Source organism: Monodelphis domestica, chromosome 2 (assembly GCF_027887165.1).
Source record: "Monodelphis domestica isolate mMonDom1 chromosome 2, mMonDom1.pri, whole genome shotgun sequence".
Classification (NCBI taxonomy): domain Eukaryota; kingdom Metazoa; phylum Chordata; class Mammalia; order Didelphimorphia; family Didelphidae; genus Monodelphis; species Monodelphis domestica.
Window position 1 is genome coordinate 151226148 of NC_077228.1, and position 22616 is coordinate 151248763.

Here is a 22616-nt window from a genome sequence, read left to right on the forward strand (position 1 = left end):
CTATCCTTTCAATATTTGTTAGTCTTAAAATGTTCATATGTAACCAACTTTATTGGAAGAACATAGAATTGTTCTATATTTTATTAGCTACACCTGAATTCAGTAGAATAAAATAGAATTAAAAAAAATTCAAGAAGCTCCAAATGCAAATATAAGGTTATAAGGACCTAAAATTTAGAGAGCCATTGCAATCAGTGGTGAGCTAGACTAGGCCTCGGGGGTCCTAAGATTGTAACTTCGTTTCCATATAGCTTAATAACTCCTAAAAATAATTTAACAAGTACTTTTCTTCTTTGTTTTCATTTCCTACTTATACATACTTAACAAACTTGTACTTCTTGCATAATTTACAAGAGATCTATTAAAGGAAATTATAAAAGAAGACTGACTCATCCTAACTCCTACCTTATCCATTAAAGGGATGGATGCAATTCTCTAGTTAATTTCAAGTTAAACAAGGAAGTTAGTGTCATAGCAGTTTGATCCATGTTCATTAATGAAAAATTTTCCAAAGCATCTTATAATAAAAATATTCCTATTTTGGAGAATCATGTAAGCATAAAATATTAATCTGAAGAAGTCATCTGGCCTAATTAATAGTTAAAAGAATAATTTTAACAATATGCCTTATTAAGTGGCTATCTAATCTTTAATTAAAGACCTTCAATGAGGAGAACCAATTTCCTCCCAAAGAATCCCATTCTTCTTTTGGACTACTCAAATTTTTATCTTATATTAAGCCTAATTTGCCTCTCTGTGACTTTTACCTACAACTCTTGTTTCTGCCCCTTGGAAGCAAACAGAATGAGTTTGCCAATTCTCCTAGATCATTTGCAGTCAAAAAGCTCTCTAGCCACACATCTTTAATTTTGTACTTATAAAGTATATTTTTCAAACCTAAGTGTAAGATTTTTCATTTACCTCTACTCAACTTATCTTCTTAGGTATTGCTACAAACATAAGCAGCAAATGATAGATAAATCTTAAAAGAAGGTTAAGGTCAAACTACTGAATAGTAGAATCTAACAAATGGTTGCTGAGCAATTAAAAACTATTCCTTGAGTCAGGCCACTGAACCATTTTCAAGTTTATGTAACTGTTCTAAATTGTATAGTCAACATCTCTCCTATTCCACCAATATATCATAAGAGCTTTTTACAAATAATCTGCTAAAATCTAGGTAAATTTTTTTACCATATTCACTCATCTACTAGTCCCATAACCCCATGGAAATAAATGTCTATATCATATGTGTGTGTGAATATGTTGCTGTTTGTAACTTTGTCTCCCTCATAGGAACCTGAGCTCCTAGTGGGGACTGTGTTTTTTGCTTTTCTTTGTATGTCAATGCTTATTAACACAATGTCTAGCGTATAGCAAGAGCATAATAAATGCTTTTTGACTGACTGAGATGGATTAGTCTATAATGACCTACTGTTGATAATCATCCTAGCTCTTTGTCATAATAACTATAAAATAATTTTGATAACATATTTAGCTTTCTGAACACTATGGATATGATTTTTTCTGAATTACTTGGCAAAAATGAATAATGTCCTATTTTATGAATATATAATTTATCTTCCTCTATAAAATGAAGTTTTCCTTCCTTTTTCCATTCCTTCCTTCCTTCCTTCATTTTAAAAATGAAAGAATTTGCTCAATGGGTCAAACAGCTGGTAAATGCCAGGGCCAATAGCCTTTCTTAGCATTTGCCCATGCTCATGCTTCAAAAAAGATATAATTCAACACACAAGAACACCAAGCTACATTCCCATACTTATCAATGACTCCAAGGATATTTTCAGCTTCTTTCTTTATACATATTTAATAAAGGATGTTATATCAGCTATTAACCTGAAATTTTCCCAACTATGTTATCTGCATCATTTCTTCATTTGACTCTACATAAGATATCAATTTGCTTTCATATAAATTAATGTGCTATAGATTCCTTTTTTTTGAGAGAATAAAGACAGGAGTTTGTTATTCATGATTAGATGTCATTTACATATAATTCATAAATTAATGCAAGAATAAGCAATGATAATATTATTACCCTACACATTAAAATCATTGTCTTTAGCCAGCAATCTTACTTTACATGTTTACACAAACTTTTACCCCATAAAGAGAATTCAACTAGACTCTGATGATTGGAAGAGAGACAACAAATAAGGAAAAGGGCCAAGAGCAAGAAGGAAAGAGAAGGGAGGAGAAATCATAACTGGAAAAGTTCATAAAGATCATCTTATCAAGCCCCCTCATTTTGCAGATGAGGCAATTGCCACACAGAAAAGTTTAAGGGGCTTGCTTTCATCATACAACAAGTTCAGCACAGAATCAGGTCTAGAACTAAGGATTCCACAAGCCCAATTATAATGCTTCTTTCACTAAATCAAATCGTCAAATACTGTTAGGTGGTCACTTGTCTATAACTGATATGTGTAATTTGTCATTTAAACCTAAGACAAGAATTTTATTAATAGCAATGCCATCCATTGCAACATTATTTTAAAGATAGCATCACTATATCCATCATGCTTTGTTGTACTTACCAAGTATCTTTCAGAGGATACACTGACTAAGATTAAGTCATCGCCAACTCGTACTTTTTCTCCTTCTGAGCGTTGTTTGGAAGCAGGGTGGATGGTCCACCAACATGCTTCACCTACAATGATATTCCAAACAATAAATCAACAAGCATTTAGTAAGTACAATCACAAGTGAAACAGACCTTGTCCTTAATAAAACAATCCTCTAACTGAAGGAGATATATACTTGTACAGGTATTTTGCATCAAAAAGATTTTAAATAGCTACCAGATGGGGGAGGGAATGTACCAGAAGCTCAACATCAGAAAAGGGTTCATTTAGAATTTGAAAATGAGATTAACCCAAAGAAAATGAGAGACTCTAAGAAGCAGAGGCAAGGTAAAGTGAATTCTAGTCATGAGAGACATCCGGGGCAAAGGCACAGAGAATGAAAAGAGGATGTTATATATTTGGTACAGCAAGGAGCACTGTTTCAATGGAACAGTAAAAAGGCCAGTGTGTGTGTGAATGGAAGTAAAGTGTAGTAAGTCTGGAAAGGCAGGCTGGACTAAAATTGTAACATCTTTTAACTGTCAAAAAGATGATTTTAAATTTTATTCTAGAAATTAATAGGAAGCTTTGGTAGCTTACTGGGAATGGGGAAATGACATAGTCAGGCCTTTTTTGGAAAATCACTGGCAACTATGAAAGGAGAGGAAGACAGAAGGAATTGAGGCAAGGAAAATGATTAGGACACTATCACAGTAGTCTAGGTAAGAAGTGACAAAGGCGTGAACTATGGAGGGGGCCATGTGAACACAGACAAAGGGATGAAAGTAAGATGTTTTGGAGGCAAAAATAATATAAAAGGACATGTGAGGCAAGGCTGAATGGAGAGTCCTAGATGACACCAAGTTGCAAATCCAGGCAATTAAAAGAATGGTAGTACTACTCTTAAGAAAAATAGGAAAGTACTAAGGAAAAGTATTGACAATCACACATATTTTAAGTCCATGTAATTCCCAATAAATTGGGTGAAATAAGATTTAAATCTTCAAGAACAGTCTTCTTATAACCAAATTTTCTAACTAATATTTATGGAATTACAAAATAATACTTCATGTAAAAACCTTTCTTTTAATGATGATAATTAAAATAACTACAGCAAATGAGCTGTGTACACGGGTTGGGTGAAACTTAATTTTTTCTGAAGTCCTTTTTGAGACAAAGCATTTCCATTGTTTTATCTGATAAAATTATGTCAGTGATTAAAAATTTTTAAATATAAGTAATATTGTTTTTTGCATTGCACAGTTCATGTCATATGCAGAGAGATGAAGATAATTCCTTAGATTTACTTAAGTAGTATAAAGAAAGCAACTAAGGTGATGAATATTTCTTTGTTTTAAATAATCTATGCAGGTATCTCATTTGCTTTTATGATGGCACATATCAATTAGAAAGAATATACTAGAAAAAGAATTTTGGGAGTGTGTGTGGGGTAAAGATATTCTTGATATTTAATAAGTTAAATTAGAATTCTCTCATATTTTTCTCCTTAAAGCATAATAAATTCATAAATATCTGGGTATTTGAGGTACATCAAAACTGAAGAATTGTAATACCATGGTTTTTACCACATTTAATTAGAGGAATGAATACTGAATTTAAAATATTTTCACATCAAATATTTAATCTATGTCCACATTTTACAATATGTGGGAAAAAGCTAAAACTGGAACCCAGGTATTGTCATGCTACAATCTGTATGCTTTCCTTTCTCTTAAAGCCTGCTAAATCATAAAATTCAGAGAAAGTCCCGATCAGAGATTAATGTAGATCAAGATCATTAACTATGGTTCCAATATTTATTCTTCAAAAAGTAAACAAAATTGTCTCAATGAAGACTGAACAAGATATGATTATTTTTACTCATCAAAGAAGATAAATTTAAAGATCTAAATGATATAAATACAGGATATCATGTAACTACAGTCTCCTGAACATAGAATAATGCTCCCATTATTAGGATAGCAATAGAAAAAGTGATGGCATTATCATTAATTCAACATGTTTTGGGGGAACTACACTCTCATTATGTTTTGGGATGATACACTCAAATAGATAAGTGAATAAATTAATGAATTTTAAAATGAAAGGTAATGGAAAGGAGAAGGGAAAGAGAATAAGAATTTATTCAATGCCTGTTATGCACTGGATACTGTGCTAAGTGCTTTACAAATATTATCTCATTTGAATGGAATTAAAAGGAAAAGAAACACTAAATATAATTTCAAAAACTATTATAAAATAAAAACCATCATAGTTAATACTTTTGGGAAACAATGCATTTTCTTACCCAAACAAATAAGAAAATTTAAAATTTTAATTTTAAATCTTCTGCTTCTGCTAAAAATAATCCATCCAAATGGCTAATCATTGCTTATAAATTGCTACATATTCACCTAATTTATCAAATCATGTCCCACAATCTACTCCAATCTAATCCCAGAAAACATCTTGCTAAAAATTAACTGATCCAAAACCAAGACTCACCTGTTGTGTCCTCTTGCAACCCAACATCAAATGCCAATTTATCTGTTGAAGACCGGGAGGTGGAAAGGCAGCAAAGATACTAGAAATAAAGAAGTGGTTATCAATCATTACATATTTATATTAATGGCCAATTTCTATGATGAAAATTAATAGGTTATTAGTCTGCTTCAGATGCACCATACGATAGTCTTTTTCCATAAATTGGATGTTTCTTTTCTATCCATGAAGTTTTAATTTCCTATAATACGGAACTGTATTTAAGCTACAGTGTTGGTCAAGATAAATGTCTAAAAAGCGAACTGTCAGTTTCTATCTGCTTCAATTCCCCACAAAAGACTAGAGAGAGACATATTGCCAGTGATAGAAATGCTCTCTGGGAAATATGTAGCTAAAGACCAAATTAACATCTCTGATATGTTGTGTACATCTTTTACAGGACCTCCATGAACATAAACAGAGTAGATTGTGATCCTGAAGAGTATATAATTCAGATGTGTTTAGAAAAACAATAGATTTTAACTGGAAAAAGGAAGTAAGTTGTGGTTAAAGTGAGAACAAACACAGAGAGGAAATGAAAGTACTCATATAGGAGGGAAAAAAAGGGATAATGCAGCATTGACAAGTGTTTACCACATGGGACATGGATTTTCAAATCTTTGACTTTAGCATACTTTTGGTCCCTTACTCCCTTAAACTAATTTGAAAAACAATGCATCATAATCAACAACAACAACAATAATGCCTGACATTTTAAATTAGTTATTTAAATTACAAATTATCAGGAAAGATACTTTTCTCATTCATATTCCCTAAGTACTTGCCACCAAATCATTGAATCTAAAAAAAACTTAAAAATAAAAATATGGGCTAGTATCCCCTTAAAATCTTTATAAAAGCATTTTGTTGGCACTATAATTTAATAGTTAGCATCTATAGTTCCTGACTCTCTACAGAAGAAAAAGGTTTGCCTGGATGAAGTAGCAAATGAGTTCAACATACTTACTTACCATACCACTATAAGAATGTCGTAGTAATATGGCATGTCCATACAGGAGTGTCCGATGGCCACCACCTTGGGCAGTCTAAGCATACAGAAGAAAATGGAAGGAAAGAGTCTTGAAAAAGAAAGATCTAACAACATCCCTATAATTTCCTGGATTTTTTAAACATACTATAACAACTTAAAATATCAAAGGATCTTTCTAAATAGTCTATATTTAAATGTTAGACTCATGAAAAAGCTCAAGAAATATCCATAGAATGGTGTGTAACAGGAAAACTTCATTACATATAACAGTAGCAATAAAAGTGGTTGAAAAGGGTTGAAAAAAGTAAAGTCCCATGTTCCTATACACAAATTAAAGAAAATATTTATTACAATAAGCCAAATATTAACTACAATGGAAACATTTCAGTAACTTATGTTTCATAAGTATCTATCCAAGTAATAATTTTTCCTTGCCTTGTTTGGATTTGTTAACTTTAATAGGACATTACACTTTAACACCACACATAAGATTTAAAAGTAACCCAAACTAATATTAACTTAAGTGATAGTTGTTTGACTTATGCCAACCTAAATGTATGATTAAAAAACAAAGAGGAAAAGAATGAAAGTATTGTCTAATATTAATACTCAAAAGGAGTGTAGATTTTAGTATAATTATCTGACTGGGAAAAAATATCTGTTTATAAATGTCTAAGTGTTACTTGGGAAAGTTGAGAAGAGTTTCTTATGTCCTTTCTGAACTTCCTCTGATTTATACTCTCATATTTTTCCTGTTGTTTCAAATGTGGGCCTTGTTTTTCATCATTTCAGATGTGAATATTTTGGGGCAATATGAATAAAGCTTTTAGGACTCACAAGTCTACAAATAAATCTCATGCAAATGAATTTAAAATGAAACCATTGTTACAAATTTAATGGTAGTGCATGGCATAATCATCTTCTTCCAATCAGGTACCATTAAGCTTTTACAAAGTTGATTACTCTAATTGACACTGAGCAGGGAAAGGAGCTACATTCTCCAGTCTCGAACCTTCAGTAGATCATATAATCTCTAATTTCCCCTTGCTTTTGAAAAAGAAATGTCTTAATTTTGATGCTCTTTTGGCTTCTCCATACTTTTAAAATTATGGGTCATAATAGCAAGACATGTTAAAATTCTACTTCAGATCATCACTATTCATGTGTCCTTGAACAATCAGCTTTCCTTCTCTGTGCCTTATTTTCATATGCAAAATGAGGAGGTTTGACTATGTACTGTCTCTAAGGTATCTTCCAACTCTAAATTTATAATCTATCCAAATACATTATCATAATTTGCACATTCATCATTAGTATGATGTTTTATGTGTGGATTACTAGTCTAATCACTTATAAGTGGCCATGGATTTCACTGAGAAGACTCTTCAGTATTATGGTATGTTTTTGTAATCAGCATAATTTTATTTGCAAATAGGAACTAGTTACTCAAGCCAACTTCATTTTCCTAAGTAAGACATCTGCATGATAATGTATTAAAAATCCAAATGTGGAAGTTCCATTATGTTTGATGATGACAATAGATTATTACAGAAATACTGACAAATCCATTCTATTTTGCATATTGGTTGTCCTCCTTCAATTTCAACTATAAATGTTACTTGAAAGATATGCCTTATTTGGATCTCACAAAAAAAGGATCTGAGGTCCATAAAGAAAAAGGTGGAAAATGAACCAAAAGAGGAATTCTTTTCTTTCTTTTTTTTTTTAAATTAAAATCCTTACCTTCTGTCTTGGAATCAATACTGTGTATTGGTCCCCAGGCAGAAAAGTGGTAAGGGTTAGGCAATGGGGGGTATGACTTGCCCAGGGTCACACAGCTGGGAAGTATCTGAGATCAGATTTTAACCTGGGACCTCCTGTCTCTAGGCCTGGCTCTCAATCCACTGAGCTACCTATATACCCCCAGGAATTCTTTTCTTAATAAAAAACAGGAATGAAAATTAACTGAGGATAAATATTTCTTCTTACATATTTAGATAATTAATTTCTGTAAATGTGATCCATACTTTACATTTCTACCAAATTTCTAGCAGGAAGAGTATAGGTCAAAGAATCTCCTTCCTATCTATTTAATTCAAAGAGATTTTGTCCTTTACCTTACTTTTTCAGTGATATTAAAGACTTAGTAATCATACTTACTCTGGAAATATACTCACACATTTTATTCATTCATTTTACTTAACTATAGTCTCATTGTGTAACAACAAAAAAGAATAGTATTAGCTCATAAAAAAGGTTCCAAAATTATGTTTTTCTACATTCCCTAATTCACATCCCATCTCTACTGCTGATCGTCAGATTCTTCTTGTGGAAATATTGGTTACCCTCTAATAAATTCTTTAAGGCTGCCAAGGCTTTTTAATCTTAGGAAATGACCTCAATCAATCAAAAGGTATTTATTAAGCACCTACTCTGTGTTCAATGATCTGTGCTCAGTCCTGGGATTTTCAAGAGAAAATGAAACACTCTTTATCCTCAAAGAGCTTAATTTCTATCATGTAGATACAACAGAAAAGTAAATAAATATATACAAAATAAGTAAAGAGTGATTTCAGCAAGGTGGCATAATTAAGAGAAACAGGAAAACACTCTTGAAAGATGTAGTGTTTGAACTGATCCATGAAAGAGGACAAGAACTCCAAGAGGTAGAAGATGAGAGATTGCATTTTAGGCATGGAGAAAGTATCATGTATAGAAAACACCAAATCAACCAGCCAGGCTAGTCAGAAGAATGAATTAGAAGCAATGTGTCATAAAACCAGAAAGGTTGGAATCAGAGTGTGAAGAGCTTTAAATGTCAAACAGAGACATTTGTATTTTGTCAAAGAGGCAATAGAGAATGTCTAAAGCTTCTTGGTAATGGGAACAGCATGGTCATACTTAATGTTTTAAGGACACAAATTTGGTTGTTACATGAAGATTAGGCTGGAGAAGAAAGAGCTTAGATTAAAGAAGATAACTGCATAATTTTAAGAAGTATCCTTCTTATACCTGTAAAATTCTTCCTACTCTCCCATCTTTTCTTGGTAGAATTAAATTGCATGGCATTGATACTGTGATCAAAGCCACTAGCTTGAAAACAAACCAAACTTTATCAGACTGTGTGGGACAGGGGACAGGCATGGAGGCTATGTAATTTAGAAAAATCTAATGACAATATTGTCTTCCTAGAATCCAGTGGTGCTCCCTAAATCCTACTAAAGGGATGACTAGAATATGCAGAAAAATCAATGAAGAATTATCAACTTCAATATTTATTTAATATATATTAATATAGAATAATTGTAATATGAATACAAAGAAAGAATTTCTCTCTGAGGAAAAAACTATTTCAATGCTACCTGGAATGTTTCCAAAGTAAATTGGGTTAATATAATAAGTTTAAAATGCTAACAGAGACCAGCAAGATATAGTAAAACCAGAAGAGTGATAACTGATATAGCTTATAGCTATTGGCACATTTAAATTGCTGGTTGTATTTTGTTATTGTTTTATAAAATACTAGTTTATTGAGCAATCTTAAGAACCACTCCTGATTAGAGCTATTTACTTTTGCCAACTATATTCCATTAAGGCATTCAAAGGATTTTAAAAATTGTCCAATATCTCTTCATTAGCAGAAGTTTTAGGAAACAGGATATTTCTTATAACTAAAAAATAATACAGATCTTGGACAATTTACATAAATTGAACATAGAGTTTTTTTACATTTTGATGTTATTATATATCATATAATTTTATATTCAAAATAATAGGATCGTGAAACATACAAAGTATCTATATTACAAAACAAGTGTGGGAAATGAAGAAGTAAATTTTCAGTTCTCAGATTTCCAAACACGTCTATGCATACCTTCTTTCTAAGAGATGAGACAAAGAACATTTTAAACCGATAAAATATTGTTTACTCAGCTTGGAAATAGAGGATATTGATTATTTTTGGGGGGAAGAGAATATGGCTTTAATCAAACTGCCCTCTCCTTGCACTAATGACCAAACTCCCTCAAGTTATGAAGGTAAAAGTAACATAAGCCAACACTCAGAATTCATGGAAAACTTATATATCTGTGACATTTGCTCTTGCTTAGTTCTAGTTCTCACTGGCCTAGCAATAGATTTCAAAGCCTATCATGGGAAAGGATGGTTTCAGAGAATTGTCATTAAAATATCATCACAAGAAAATGTAGTTAGTAAATAATCTAGGCAGAGATGAATCAACTAGACAGCTCAGTGGATATATCACTAAGCCTAGTGAGGAAGATCTGAGTGCCAATATAGCCTCAGATATTTACTAGCCGTGTGGCTTCAGGCAAGTCATTTAACTTCTGTTAACCTCAGATTCTTCTACTTTGCATCAGTTTCTCTTACTGTAAATATCATGACAATAGCATCTAATTTGCAGGGTAATGAGGTAATATTTGTTAAGGGTTTAACATAGTGGCTAGCACTCAGTAGGCTCTATATAAATGGTATCTGTTACTGTTAAATAAATGTGTCTAACAAACAAACTTAATTCAATACTGCTTTAGAGGAGGCCATTGGGATGCAGTAAACAGCTCTAGTTTAATGGCAAGACTAAATGTACTTAGCATAAGCAGCCAAAGAAGCCACTATTCAATAGGAAAACATGTCTACTTTCAACAGGTTAAGCAGTTCTATTACAGGTAGGAAATTTAAAATGATTTAGAGGTAAGTTAAAAAATAAAAATAAGGACCATTTCTTTTTTGATATAATTTGATGTAATTTCGTGCCTGTGCCCTACATTAATAAAACTGTAACAGTGTGCATAATCATCTAAGATAGGCGTGCAAATAATGTATACGCATTTGAGCTAGTTCTAGGAACTAAGGGTAACCAGGGACAAATATAAATAAGAGGTAAGACCTAAAATTAATTCAATAGACTATGTCTCCTTTGGGAGTATGCTGGATCAAGCTGAGGGCCTAATTTCCCTTCTCTTCTGCCCTAATAGAAGTGACTATTTTTCTTTTGGATTCTAGGCCAGCATCTGTTCTGAAAATTAGAATATGCAAAATTAGTTGCATAAGACTTGTTTGTAGACAGAGATACTTTGCCCAAGCTAACATATACATTATTTAGCAGATGTAGGATTTGAACTTAGGTCTTCTTGTTTTCTAGGCTAATTTTCCATCTATTATGTCACACTGTCTATGACTAAGAGAATTCCTTTTCTCCATAACTGTACAAGGATATTGATAAAGAAACCAAAGAAAATTATCATCTAACTAATGTGGGGAAGATCTACATCTGTACACACTCAAAACCAAAGTTTTGATTTACTGTAAATGAAGAGAAAAGCATTATTAAATATATGTATCATCTTTATACAGGCAAAGGGGGTGATTAAATTATACAACTATCAGGAAGGTCAAGAAAAAAAGGTTGCCCTAATTACTTGAATATTTTAGGCAAAAGTGTTTTACCCCTAAATTATTTGTGACTGACCTAAATCTGTTTTTATGGCATAAAAGCCATATTTGAGAAATTTTGTTTTTTAACCTTCGTTTTAAGAACTGAGAACTATCTTAATTCAGGAATTTCCCAAGAATACAAGTAAAATATAAAAAATAACTTTTTATCTGAATAATTACAGAGAAATTAGTATTTAACATGAGAGAAAACGTATGTTCTTTTGCAAGGGCTCATTAATGTTTGATCTGTTGCCTACGGGTTTTCTTATTTTCCCTTAAGCATATTTTCCCACTATTTCATTCCAAGACAGTTAGAAAGGATTCCCTAATTTTATAGATTAGTATACTAAGAGGTCCAAAAAGGGGTTGTCATTGGCTCACTGTCACAGAGAGAGTTATCAAAACCAGTATGGAACACGGATTTTCTGACTCCCAGTCCAATTTTCTGACTCACCACTGCTTATTAATTGAAAGAATGAAAGTGAATAATATTGCAAAAACTCATAATAAAAGTCTTCAGTGAATAAGGATACGAGGTGTCCCAAAGTTTCAGTGCCTTCTTAAATTTAAATAGCATTAAGGTTTTTGGGACATTCTGCATAGAGACTGAAGTGGCAATGAATAAAGTGAGTGATAGATGGAGAGGTTATAGATATGAAGATTTGGTTTGAAGTCTTACCTCTGACACATACTAGCTACTCTCTCTAGACTATAAAGTTACAAACTGACCATCTAAATTGGTGAAGGGAGTTTCCCCAGGATTTCTTTAACCTGATGAAATTACAGACCCAGATTTCCCCCTTTCTCTCCAAATGAATACATTAGAGTTGATTTTATAATGCAGTTAAAAGATATAACTTTTCAGTAAACTGGTCCTACTTACTAGACAAACAGCGTTAGTCACAGAAGCCACAGGAACTTTTTAAATTAACAAATCTATCAGGTTAGATTTGATAAGAAGTATTGTAACAGTTTATACACTTGTTAACAGCACAAGTTACAATGTATGTATATTAAAGATATAGATATATAGATAATAAAGGCATGTACACACATCTATGGATAGATATATCATCAAGGGACTGCTATATTCAGAGGAGAGTGTTTAGGTGGAATAAATAATAATAATAGTAATAATCAGAGAATTTATAAAGTTATGTGCCAGGCACTGTGCTAAGTACTTTATAAACATTATATCATAAATTTTTAATATGTATAAAATCATAATATGTTATAATAAAAAAGAATATCTCAGAGACTATTTTAAAGCCAGGTAGCCCAGCTATAATTATTTTGTTTTGTTTTTCTTGGTTGTATTTAGTACAATGCTATTTCTATTGGCACTATATTCTAGAGCTCAAGTGCATAGGATATATGACTGCTCCACTGTAACTTCTTTTTCTCCAATAAAAGTAGATGAAGAGCTCTATTACTGAAGAAAAATATAAGCACTATAATTTCATTTGTTTTATTTAAATGTTTCAAAAATTCTCTTTTAAAACCTCAAATGTATCTGTAATCTCATAAATTCAGGAGTTCCCTCAAATATGCTGATCACAACTATCCATGCCTGCCCATTCTGTGCAAATCTTACCTACTACCTCCAAAAAAATTAACTAATGGAATCAATGTAACAGGAGAGGGGCTTTCCACACTTTGGACTTCATGAAGGTACCAGTGGAACTTTCTGGTTTTCCCCCCTTTTATCTCTCACTCTTGTGACATAAACAGTTTAACTTCCCTTCCTGCTATATAATATTTTCTTGCTATCCTTTGTCATCCCATTCTTCAGAGCTGCCCTTATTGGTTATATGTTTCCTATTATTTTTCTTTTTGAGAATGAGTCTCCCTATCTTCCCCAGGTTGGAAATTCAGTGATCACTCAAGGACCCTGTCTCATTACTGATCAGTTCGGAAGCCTTGACCTGATCTTTTTCCAATTTGGGCTATTTCACTCCTCCTTAATTGTAGGCTGGTAACAACTCACTTCTAGGAGCTGACTATTTTATGATTGGACTTAATAAAGACTCCAGATCATCTTCAGCTCACACCCACTGTGTACCTTTTCATTGCCCTCTATGCGATGCTTATCTTTACTACATTAAAGGCAGCAAAGATCAAAGTTTCAGGGCCACAACAGCAAAAATTTATATTTTGGGAGGAAATCCAGGACAGAGTCTAAGTAGAGAAGTGATTCCCTGTGAATAGTGATGTCATGCAGACTTTCCTTTTTGTATGACTATGTGTTGATTACATCAAATCCCAATATAATGCAAACCCGCCTGGAAAATATCTGGAATCATTTAAAGGACTTTGAACTGTCCAATAGTATAAGATAAAATGGATGAAGAATGTCTATTGTCCACATTTAAAATGCATCTGAATATTCCATAGAGTTTGTATAATTCTATGCATATCTAGAAAAGAGAACAAAGATGGACAATGAATTGGGCCCAGAATTTGAGAGGACATAACTGCAAAGCACTTTTTCTGATCTTAAATTTCTCAAAATGTCAAAAGTTCATCTTTCCTACAGTTTAATTTAATAAAAAAATTTAATTTCTCTATAATATACAGGGATAGAGAATTAGCCATGCCTTTATTTCTGTGGTTATGTTTTTGATTTTATAAAATAGGAGAATAAAACTTTTTTTAAATGTATGGGAAGGGGGCATTTATAAAAAATATTTCAATATCTTTCTTACCTTCATCATGAATTTCTGTAAGAGCATAAAAAGAAAAGAAAAAGCATTAAACATTCAATTGTTCAAAGATTCCCAAAACTGAAGTTTTCTCTGGAAGCCAAATGGAGCTTTCTGAATTATAAATAAAAACACATTTGTCACATTGTCACAATAATGCTTATACTAACTACATGCAAGAGAGCAAAAAATTGCATCAAACAATACATTTTGAAACATATTTGCAAAATTTCTTTCTTTTTCAATATGTGAATGCATGCTGCTATGTTTTAATCCAAGTATTAATATCCAGTATATTTAGGCAGAGAGAAAGCAATGTGTAGTTAGATTTAGAATTTATGGACACCATCGGCATGTGTTTTTATCACTTCATTTCAACTTTTCACACCAAAACTGCCATGGTCCAGAGAGCAGAACAAATAATTGCATCAAGGTTAGTGCATCAGAAATTAGCAAATGTGGCACATCTTAATAACTACTCTACTGATAGGCTAATATTTCATGCAAAATGAATGTAAAGAAATTCCTTAGGTACTACTTATAAATTAGGAAAAACAAAGAATCATGAAAATACTAAGACTGAAAACTTCCTTTTAAAATGACAACTATTTTTAATTATATGACTAGAGGTTTTTATTTATTAAATAATAAATAATAATTCTAAAAATTCTAATCATATTAAATAAATAAAATTATTTATTTAATATTATTAGAAATTTACTTTTATATATTAATATGTAATATTAAGATATGGTATAATTAATAATCTTAAATGAATATATTTATTATCATTAATAGCAAATTTTATTATTTATTTTGAATTAATATCATTTTAAAGTTATATTACTTTAAAACACCAAATATGGATTATTAAACTCTTGAAGGTGAAGACTACCTTTCTTTTATTTCTATTCATATCCTCACTTCTTATTCTAATGCCTGGCACATAGTAAATACTCAACAAATGTTTTCTGACTACTTGACTGAATTTGACAATGTCTATGAACTCCTAGAATGTTTCTTCTATAAAGTTTCCTTTGACCTTATACAATGAGTCATGAAGATTGAAAGTTAAAATTTATAATATGGAGCCAAATATTGTTCCAGGAGAAGTAATATGGAAGATGTGTACATGCTTAAATTAGTACTAAATGAAATTAAGGAAAATTTTTTTCTAATGTAAAAATTATCTTTTTTTTAATCCTATATCTTCTGTCTTAGAATTAATATTGTATATTGGTTCAAAGGCAGAAGGGTAGTAAGGGCAAGGGAATGGGAGTTAAGTGATTTGTCCAGGGTAATTCAGTGAGGAAGCATCTGAGACCAGATTTTTTGAACCTAGGACCTTACATCTTCTAGGCCTGGCTCTCGATCCACCGAGCCATCCAGCTGTTCCCTGAAAATTATCTTTTAAATACAAATACTATCTATCTCTGATATCATGTCTTTATTACAGAATGCCAGCTATATTTGAGGTCAGTTTTTATATTGAGGCAATATAGTAATCATCTCTGGAAATTTGCCAAGAATTATTTAAATATATAGCTTTAAAGATGATCAATAATTGAATTATAATATAAATTATGTTTCTGTTAGTAAAATTCTTATTAATTACTATTGAACATTTGAAAAGCTAAAAGAAAATTGTTATAATCAGTGATAGAGACTGTCATGACATAGATCATTAGCTCCCAAATCTAAAGGAATTCATTTCTGGGTCTTGATAAAAAGGGAAAGCCTAATATTTTGCTGCCATATCATTAAAAACTAATATTTTCTGAATGACATATGAGATGTCAATTTGATTCAATTTAGCTAAGATTTTGAAAGTTTTCATTTTCAAAACTTTTGCCTCATTTTACAAATTAGAATTTGAACTTAAAATTTTGTAGAGATAAAAAATAGGGTCCCTGAATTTATTATTTTCCTTCAGGATTTCTAATATCCATATGACTAGATGGAAGAAGGGTAGACAGAATCAGATTATCAATAATAATAATGTTTTTAATAAAACAAAATATATATTATATATTTTTGTAAGTTTTCACAGGACAAAATTGTAAACTTGTTTGAGAGTAACCATAACAGAGTAAAAACGTACATTTTCTATTAAAATGGCAATAAATAATTAATATTTTGAGTAGGAAATCTTAATTTTTCTTTATATAATTCTACATTAAATTGTAATCAAAATATACATGTGGAGAGAAAAAAAAGGAGAGTTGACTATAAGATGCACATTCTGAAGTTGAAAGGGTCCTTAAAGACCATTTATTTAGTACAGTAAGGTTAAATGGTAAAGCTGAATAATCTTATAGCATTCCCTACTAGAATCTTTAGTGGACCTTTTTGTCTACTTATTTGTTTACTAAGGGTAGGAGTGAGAAGGTTAAGGCTATACAAGGAAATGGAAAGATGCCTCATAGAAGGTAATTTCTAGAAGGTAAATTCTACCTCAAGAAGATTATTAGGAAGGAAGGGAATTCGCGTGGAATTTTTAATTATTAATTGATGATGAAAAACAATCACCAGAAAAATAAAAGGAAAATTCACATATGGAGAAAAATAATGAAGTCATTGTCCTTGATTCATGCCAGGAATGTTTCCAATTTATGCTTAGAACATGTTATGTCTTTATGAAGAAACTAAAATGTCAAAGTACTTTGTCCAAGAGTTTAGCTCCCTAAATGATAACATGCATAACACTGGCTAACAATAAAAATGGGCCACAGTAGAAGTACATAGCACAAATTCTAACACTACTGCCTAAGAGGAATTTTCTAGGCCCAATTATCAGTTTGCACAGGAACACAGAGGGGAAATATTTAGTACTGGGAATGGGGAAAAAAGTGAGTAAAGCTAATTAATTGTCTCGATGGGGAACTAAAATGTTTTTTGAAATTATAGACCAAAGGCTGCTCCACATATACAGAAGTGTTGAAAACAGGAACAGTGCAATGCAATCAAAAGAACAGTAGACTCGGAGTCTGAAAAACTAACTCTATATTCCAATACCTGAAACTATCTTTGTGATCTTGAGCATATCACTTTAATTGCTCTTGATTTTGATTCTGTAAAATTATTGATGATCAATAAGGTCCTTTCTCTCACTAAAAACATGATTCAACTTACTATTACATCAGACTCACAAGAAACTAAAAGGAATGGTAATATTAGTTAGATGGATTTCACAAAAAAGATAGATTAGTTTTTAAATCTGTAGCACATAGATTTGCACATTATATTTCATTCACTCATTATGAGTTAGGCAACAAAATTCAGACCAAAAAAAGTTTGGAAAATAAATTATCTTTTGACTTTATTTAAGTCCTAATATCATAATTACTGAAATGCTTTAATCTGTTGGGGGTGGGTACTAGTAAAATGATAACTTATTTTTTAAAGTTATGCTGTATTAAAAACTCGTGATTTAAAATACTCTAAAGTTGTCATGTAATCATCTTCTTGATAGTAACATGAAACAAATGAGCAATAAAAGCAGCACATTTCCATTTGGCATCTTTTCCACTATTGTCCAGAAACCATAAAAAGTAGATAGAAAGGAAAAGGAAATACTAAGAACCAAGCGGACTAAAATTTTAGATTATAATCAAGGTTTATGAATTCTAAGGTAAAAATATATAATTGAAGCTAATCAGCAATATGATATCTGCCTGATAGTTTCTTAAATTAAAATATTTTAATTTTAATCACTAAGATATTACCTCTCTACATAAAAATTTCACAGGAAAATCTTTGCCACACCTATAATAACTGTGACATTAAAACAGTCAAACTAAATTGCAAGCCCACAGTTTCAGAGTATGAAAGTAATTGAGATAGGTTTTAAAAATCAGGCAGCAATTTCTAAAATTAAAAATACAGCCAAAGCTGCTATCTTTATAGAATAATTGAATGTCAGGACTAGAAAAGGCCTTAAAAATCACCTAGTCCAATTTTCTTATTCTGCAAGAACTGAGGCTTTAAAAGATACGTAGTTTGTATAAGAGTACTAAGGGAGTAAAAGAAACAGGATGCTAAAGATAATTAATGTCACCAGATACATCAATAGCATGCAAAAACTGGCAGGGAGACCCATAGTTTACTAATATTTTCAGATGGCAGGGACCATGTTGTAATTATGTTTGTATCTCCTTAACTGCTTAACACAGTGCATTATAAATAGTGGGTACATTATAATGACTTTAAATGAATGCTTGAATAAACATATCTACAAAGATGCTAGGTAAAAATACATCACACTTCTACTTTTTCCTTCTTCCAGAAGTATATGCTCGCCAATTTATATTTATTACACAAATTACTTTATAATGGCATGTCAAAACACTTTGGAAAAGTGACCAATTTCTATTTCTAATTTTAATTTCTCTGATCCATGTTTATAACCATGAACTATAGCAATATCCTCCAAAAAAACAAAAGAGGGTGGTTTCCTTTTCCCACCTCATAAATATAGAAAACAACTTTCCAGAAGTCCCCAATTAATATGCATTAATATATGTATTAAAAAGGGCTTCATCACCTAACTCAAAATTTCAGTTTAGACAAATTATCTAAAATAAGCATCAGAAGAATTGATCTTTCCAAATCTAACAAAATATTTAAAGTACAAAACCCTGAATCTGAAAATTCCCACTAATACTTTATGATTCTCAGTGTTGTGAATCAAATCCAAAGAGAGACATCTTCTGGATACATATTATGCAAGGTTGCATTTTTTAATAGTTGATTTTAGTTAAAGTCAGAAGACCTGGGTTCAAATCTCAGTTATTTTAAGCCCCAAGCTGACCATCAAACGCTGAACTATATTCTCTACTAATAATGTCCTTATTCCCATTCCCCTTAAACACTATCCCTGATGTCCCATTCTAAAGCTGTGCAAACCTATTACTATGTTCTGCAATGCTTGATCCAAAGGTTAGGAATTAGATTTCATCTTAAATATTTTCTCACTTCATTTTCTTGAATTCACTGAGAAGTAGGTCATGGATAATGATATAGCTTCTCTACCCACCTTTTCTAGCACTGGGTGCTACCCCAATTCACTTATTGTGGAGAAGAATAATCATTTCTTGCTCCCTATTGCTATTTCTAGGATATCCCTCTATCACTATCTCTCAGTAATCTCTTCTCTTTTGAGGTTCATTCAATCTATAATTATCATTAAATCAAAATTATGGTTATCTACAGACCTCTAGAACATTCTCAATTAGTTTGGTGCTTAAATCACAATCTTTCTTTCCCAACTGTTATCCTTATACTAGGGAACTTCAACATATCTTTTGATATTCCTTCAAACACAGTAATTTCCCAATTCCTCAATTTACTCATATCCAGTGACATTCTTCTCCATTTCAAAGATATCTACAAACAGGTGATTAGCAATAACATTGATATGGCGATCACCTACAAGAGTTCTATATATCCATGTTCATGAACTCTGATCTTCCTTTATCTGATCACAACCTTTTATCATTCCACTCTTTGTCCTCACTGCAACTTAAAACCTAATTCTACACCTGTATCAAGAGCCTTCCTATCCCTCCACCCCTCAGTTCTTTTCCAAGCCATCACGTTGTCCTGTTTATATTCTCTTCCCTTCCTCATCTCAACATCTTAGGAACTAGTGAAATCCCACTCTCCTCTTTTTCCTAAATCCCTTGTCCCACCATCCTATGGAAAATCTTTTCTGACAAACCTCAGCCTTGTATTCTTCCCTCCAGGTGCTGTCTTCACTCCTATTCATGTGCTGCTGAAAATAGCAGAAAAAAATAATTAAACCATGCTGACTAAGACCACGAAAAATTTGTTCCCTAATCTTGATTTGACGCTCACAGGTAACTCAATATTTTTTTATGTCTCCCTAAACAATTCACTATCCTAACTCTCCACATCTTTTCCAAAGATTTTTTATATCTCCTTTTAACCCCCTACATTCCTTACCCTCTATCTTGTCAGCTGAGAAGCTTCCTTCATATTTAACTGAAAAAATAACCTGAGGTCATTCATCAAGAAAACCTCCTTCTCTGTTTCTCATTTCATATCACTCAGATGCATTCTGACACTATCTTCTTCATCCTTTTTCATATGAAGAGAATGGCTTTCTCCTTACTGTATATGAACAAATGATCCCATTTCATCCTGTCTATTCCAACATTATTTTTGAAAATGTTACTAATGAATTCCATATAAAATGGGGGAGACTAGGCAAGTTCAAATCTTGTGTGCTAAATTGTACTTCATATGCATTTTAGAGCATGCTCAAGTATGATTACTTTCTCCTAACCACATGCTGAAGAGACAGACTCTTGATTGACTGTTGAGCTGGAACTGAATAGACATAAAAATGCTTCGTTCAGGAGGTAACCAAGCATCTTTTTCCTTCACTCGTGGTAAGCAAAAGGAATGATCTGATATGAACCTCTTCAAATGCATTCAAGTAGAAAAAATATTTTGGCTAATACTGAATGCCTTTTCAGGGGTAATTCAGAAGCCAGTAAAAGGCTCCTTTTCCTCCACTGGTAAACAGTCTAGGAACAATACTTGCATATATGCTGAAATCCATTTGAGTACTTTAATTTGCAGAGCAACAATATGAAAATTTATATACCCTGCTACACTCTTTCTATCTTGAATTTTGGGATAGATTAACTTTTTAAAAGCTCTACTCTTCTGTTAACTCTGTGATCTCATATTTATTCCACAAAACCTGTTCAATCACATTTTCTTACCTGAAAATTACATGCTATTACCTCCTCTTCTAAAACTCTCACTTCAATCAGGTCAACTTCTCCCCAGGCACAATCCAACCTGATTTCATTTCCTAGTCCAGAAGGGTCAAACTAAAATAAAACCAGATCCCTGCCTGTGGCATATTGACTTTTAAAAACACACTAATATTATGTTCTGTTGTATTTTTATTTTGTTAATAATTTCCTAGTTATATTGTAATGTGTTTCTGGAAAATGTTTTTGACACCTCTGTCCTAGAACATTCACTGAGACCCTTATTAATTCTATTTCTAGTAACAATAAATACTCCTCTTTGCCTGAAATTTCCAACCAACATTCATTCATTCCACTTCCTTGCTTTAACTGAAAACTGGCTTTCTCCTGAGAATCATATATTCCTTATAATCCTTCCCATTGGGGACCAGTCCTTCTCCCACATCCCCGAACTCATCAAACAATATCATCAAAAGTCATATTCTTTAATCACAACTATTGTTTTTATATAATTCCTGTACCTCCATCCCTCAATAATATTTCCTTGCCTGAGGATGATACAATCCTCTCATTCTTATTTATGTTATCTGTCAACCTCCAACTAATTCTCCCACCTTTTTATTGACATAAACATGATTCACAGTATTCATCTCCAGTTCAACTACAATCATTCTTTTGGACTTCAAAAATAATACTAAAATTCCTATACTATCCTGACTATATTAATCTCAACTCTAGTGAACTCACTTCGAATACAACTTGGACTTTATCATATCTGAAATTAAACCTTTCCCAGATACTACACTTTGAAATTACATTCTATGATTACAACCTCCAATTTTCCTCCACCTACTCTTTCACTCACAGTGAGCCTGATCTTTGTTCTCTTTACTTTGTATACATGTCGTGGGAAGTTTCCTATGTGGAAAGACTAGAAAGCCCGCTTCTAAGAAAACAGTGATTATGTTTAATGGAACTACCTTAATGCATGCAAGGCCATTCTACAGTTGATGCCAGCCTACTAATCATGTGGTAAATGGCAGTCTCTTTGGCAACATAGCAGAATTGAGAGTGGCCTTCAAAAAAGCTGTAATCTTGAGAGCTTGGACATGTTCTTCAATTTCTCTCTGGCCTCTTAACTAACAGTATCTGGTGTGTACCACAGTGTAAGAGGAAAGGCCTCAGGTTCCTTCCTCACCTCCCCAAAGAAACCAAAATATTGCCCCATGAAAACGTCTTTTGCCTATGTTTCTTTGCGTACATTTTTGTTGAAAGGTTTGGAGATTCTAACTGTGAATTACAAAAAGTCAGGAGAGTTAGCTAGCATCTTGGTTTTATAGCTAGTTCATCCCCAGAAAATAAGACATAATCTATAAGATCTGGCCTAACAAAAGCAGAAATGAGAACTGACTCAGCAAACAGGATCTACCTGAACATGACTTTGATGGGACCAATGCTATGAGGAAACTATGGAAAAGGTGAGTCCACTCTCTCCAAGGATCAAAATGATATAGGGGGAAATTGCCTCTCTAATAGTCCTTTTCTTCTGAGATCACCTATTTACTCTGTTCATATTTTATAAGTAAACAAATATTTG

General features: G+C 32.2%; 1 protein-coding gene across 2 annotated transcripts in view; it reads right to left on the reverse strand.

Moving 5' to 3' along the window:
• Positions 1 to 22616, reverse strand: part of RYR2 (ryanodine receptor 2) — a 760518-nt gene that overhangs the window by 449486 nt on the left and 288416 nt on the right. Inside the window, exons 1-4 of one of the 2 annotated variants that reach the window (XM_056816086.1) lie at positions 14277 to 14297; positions 6098 to 6172; positions 5091 to 5169; positions 2559 to 2671 (exon numbers count right to left, since the gene is read on the reverse strand). In XM_056816086.1, coding sequence (XP_056672064.1) covers positions 2559 to 2671; positions 5091 to 5169; positions 6098 to 6172; positions 14277 to 14285 — 276 coding nt within the window. In that variant the 5' untranslated portion in view covers positions 14286 to 14297. Of the gene's footprint in view, positions 1 to 2558; positions 2672 to 5090; positions 5170 to 6097; positions 6173 to 14276; positions 14298 to 22616 lie in introns of those variants that run through there. The other variant, XM_056816085.1, reaches the window with a different exon arrangement.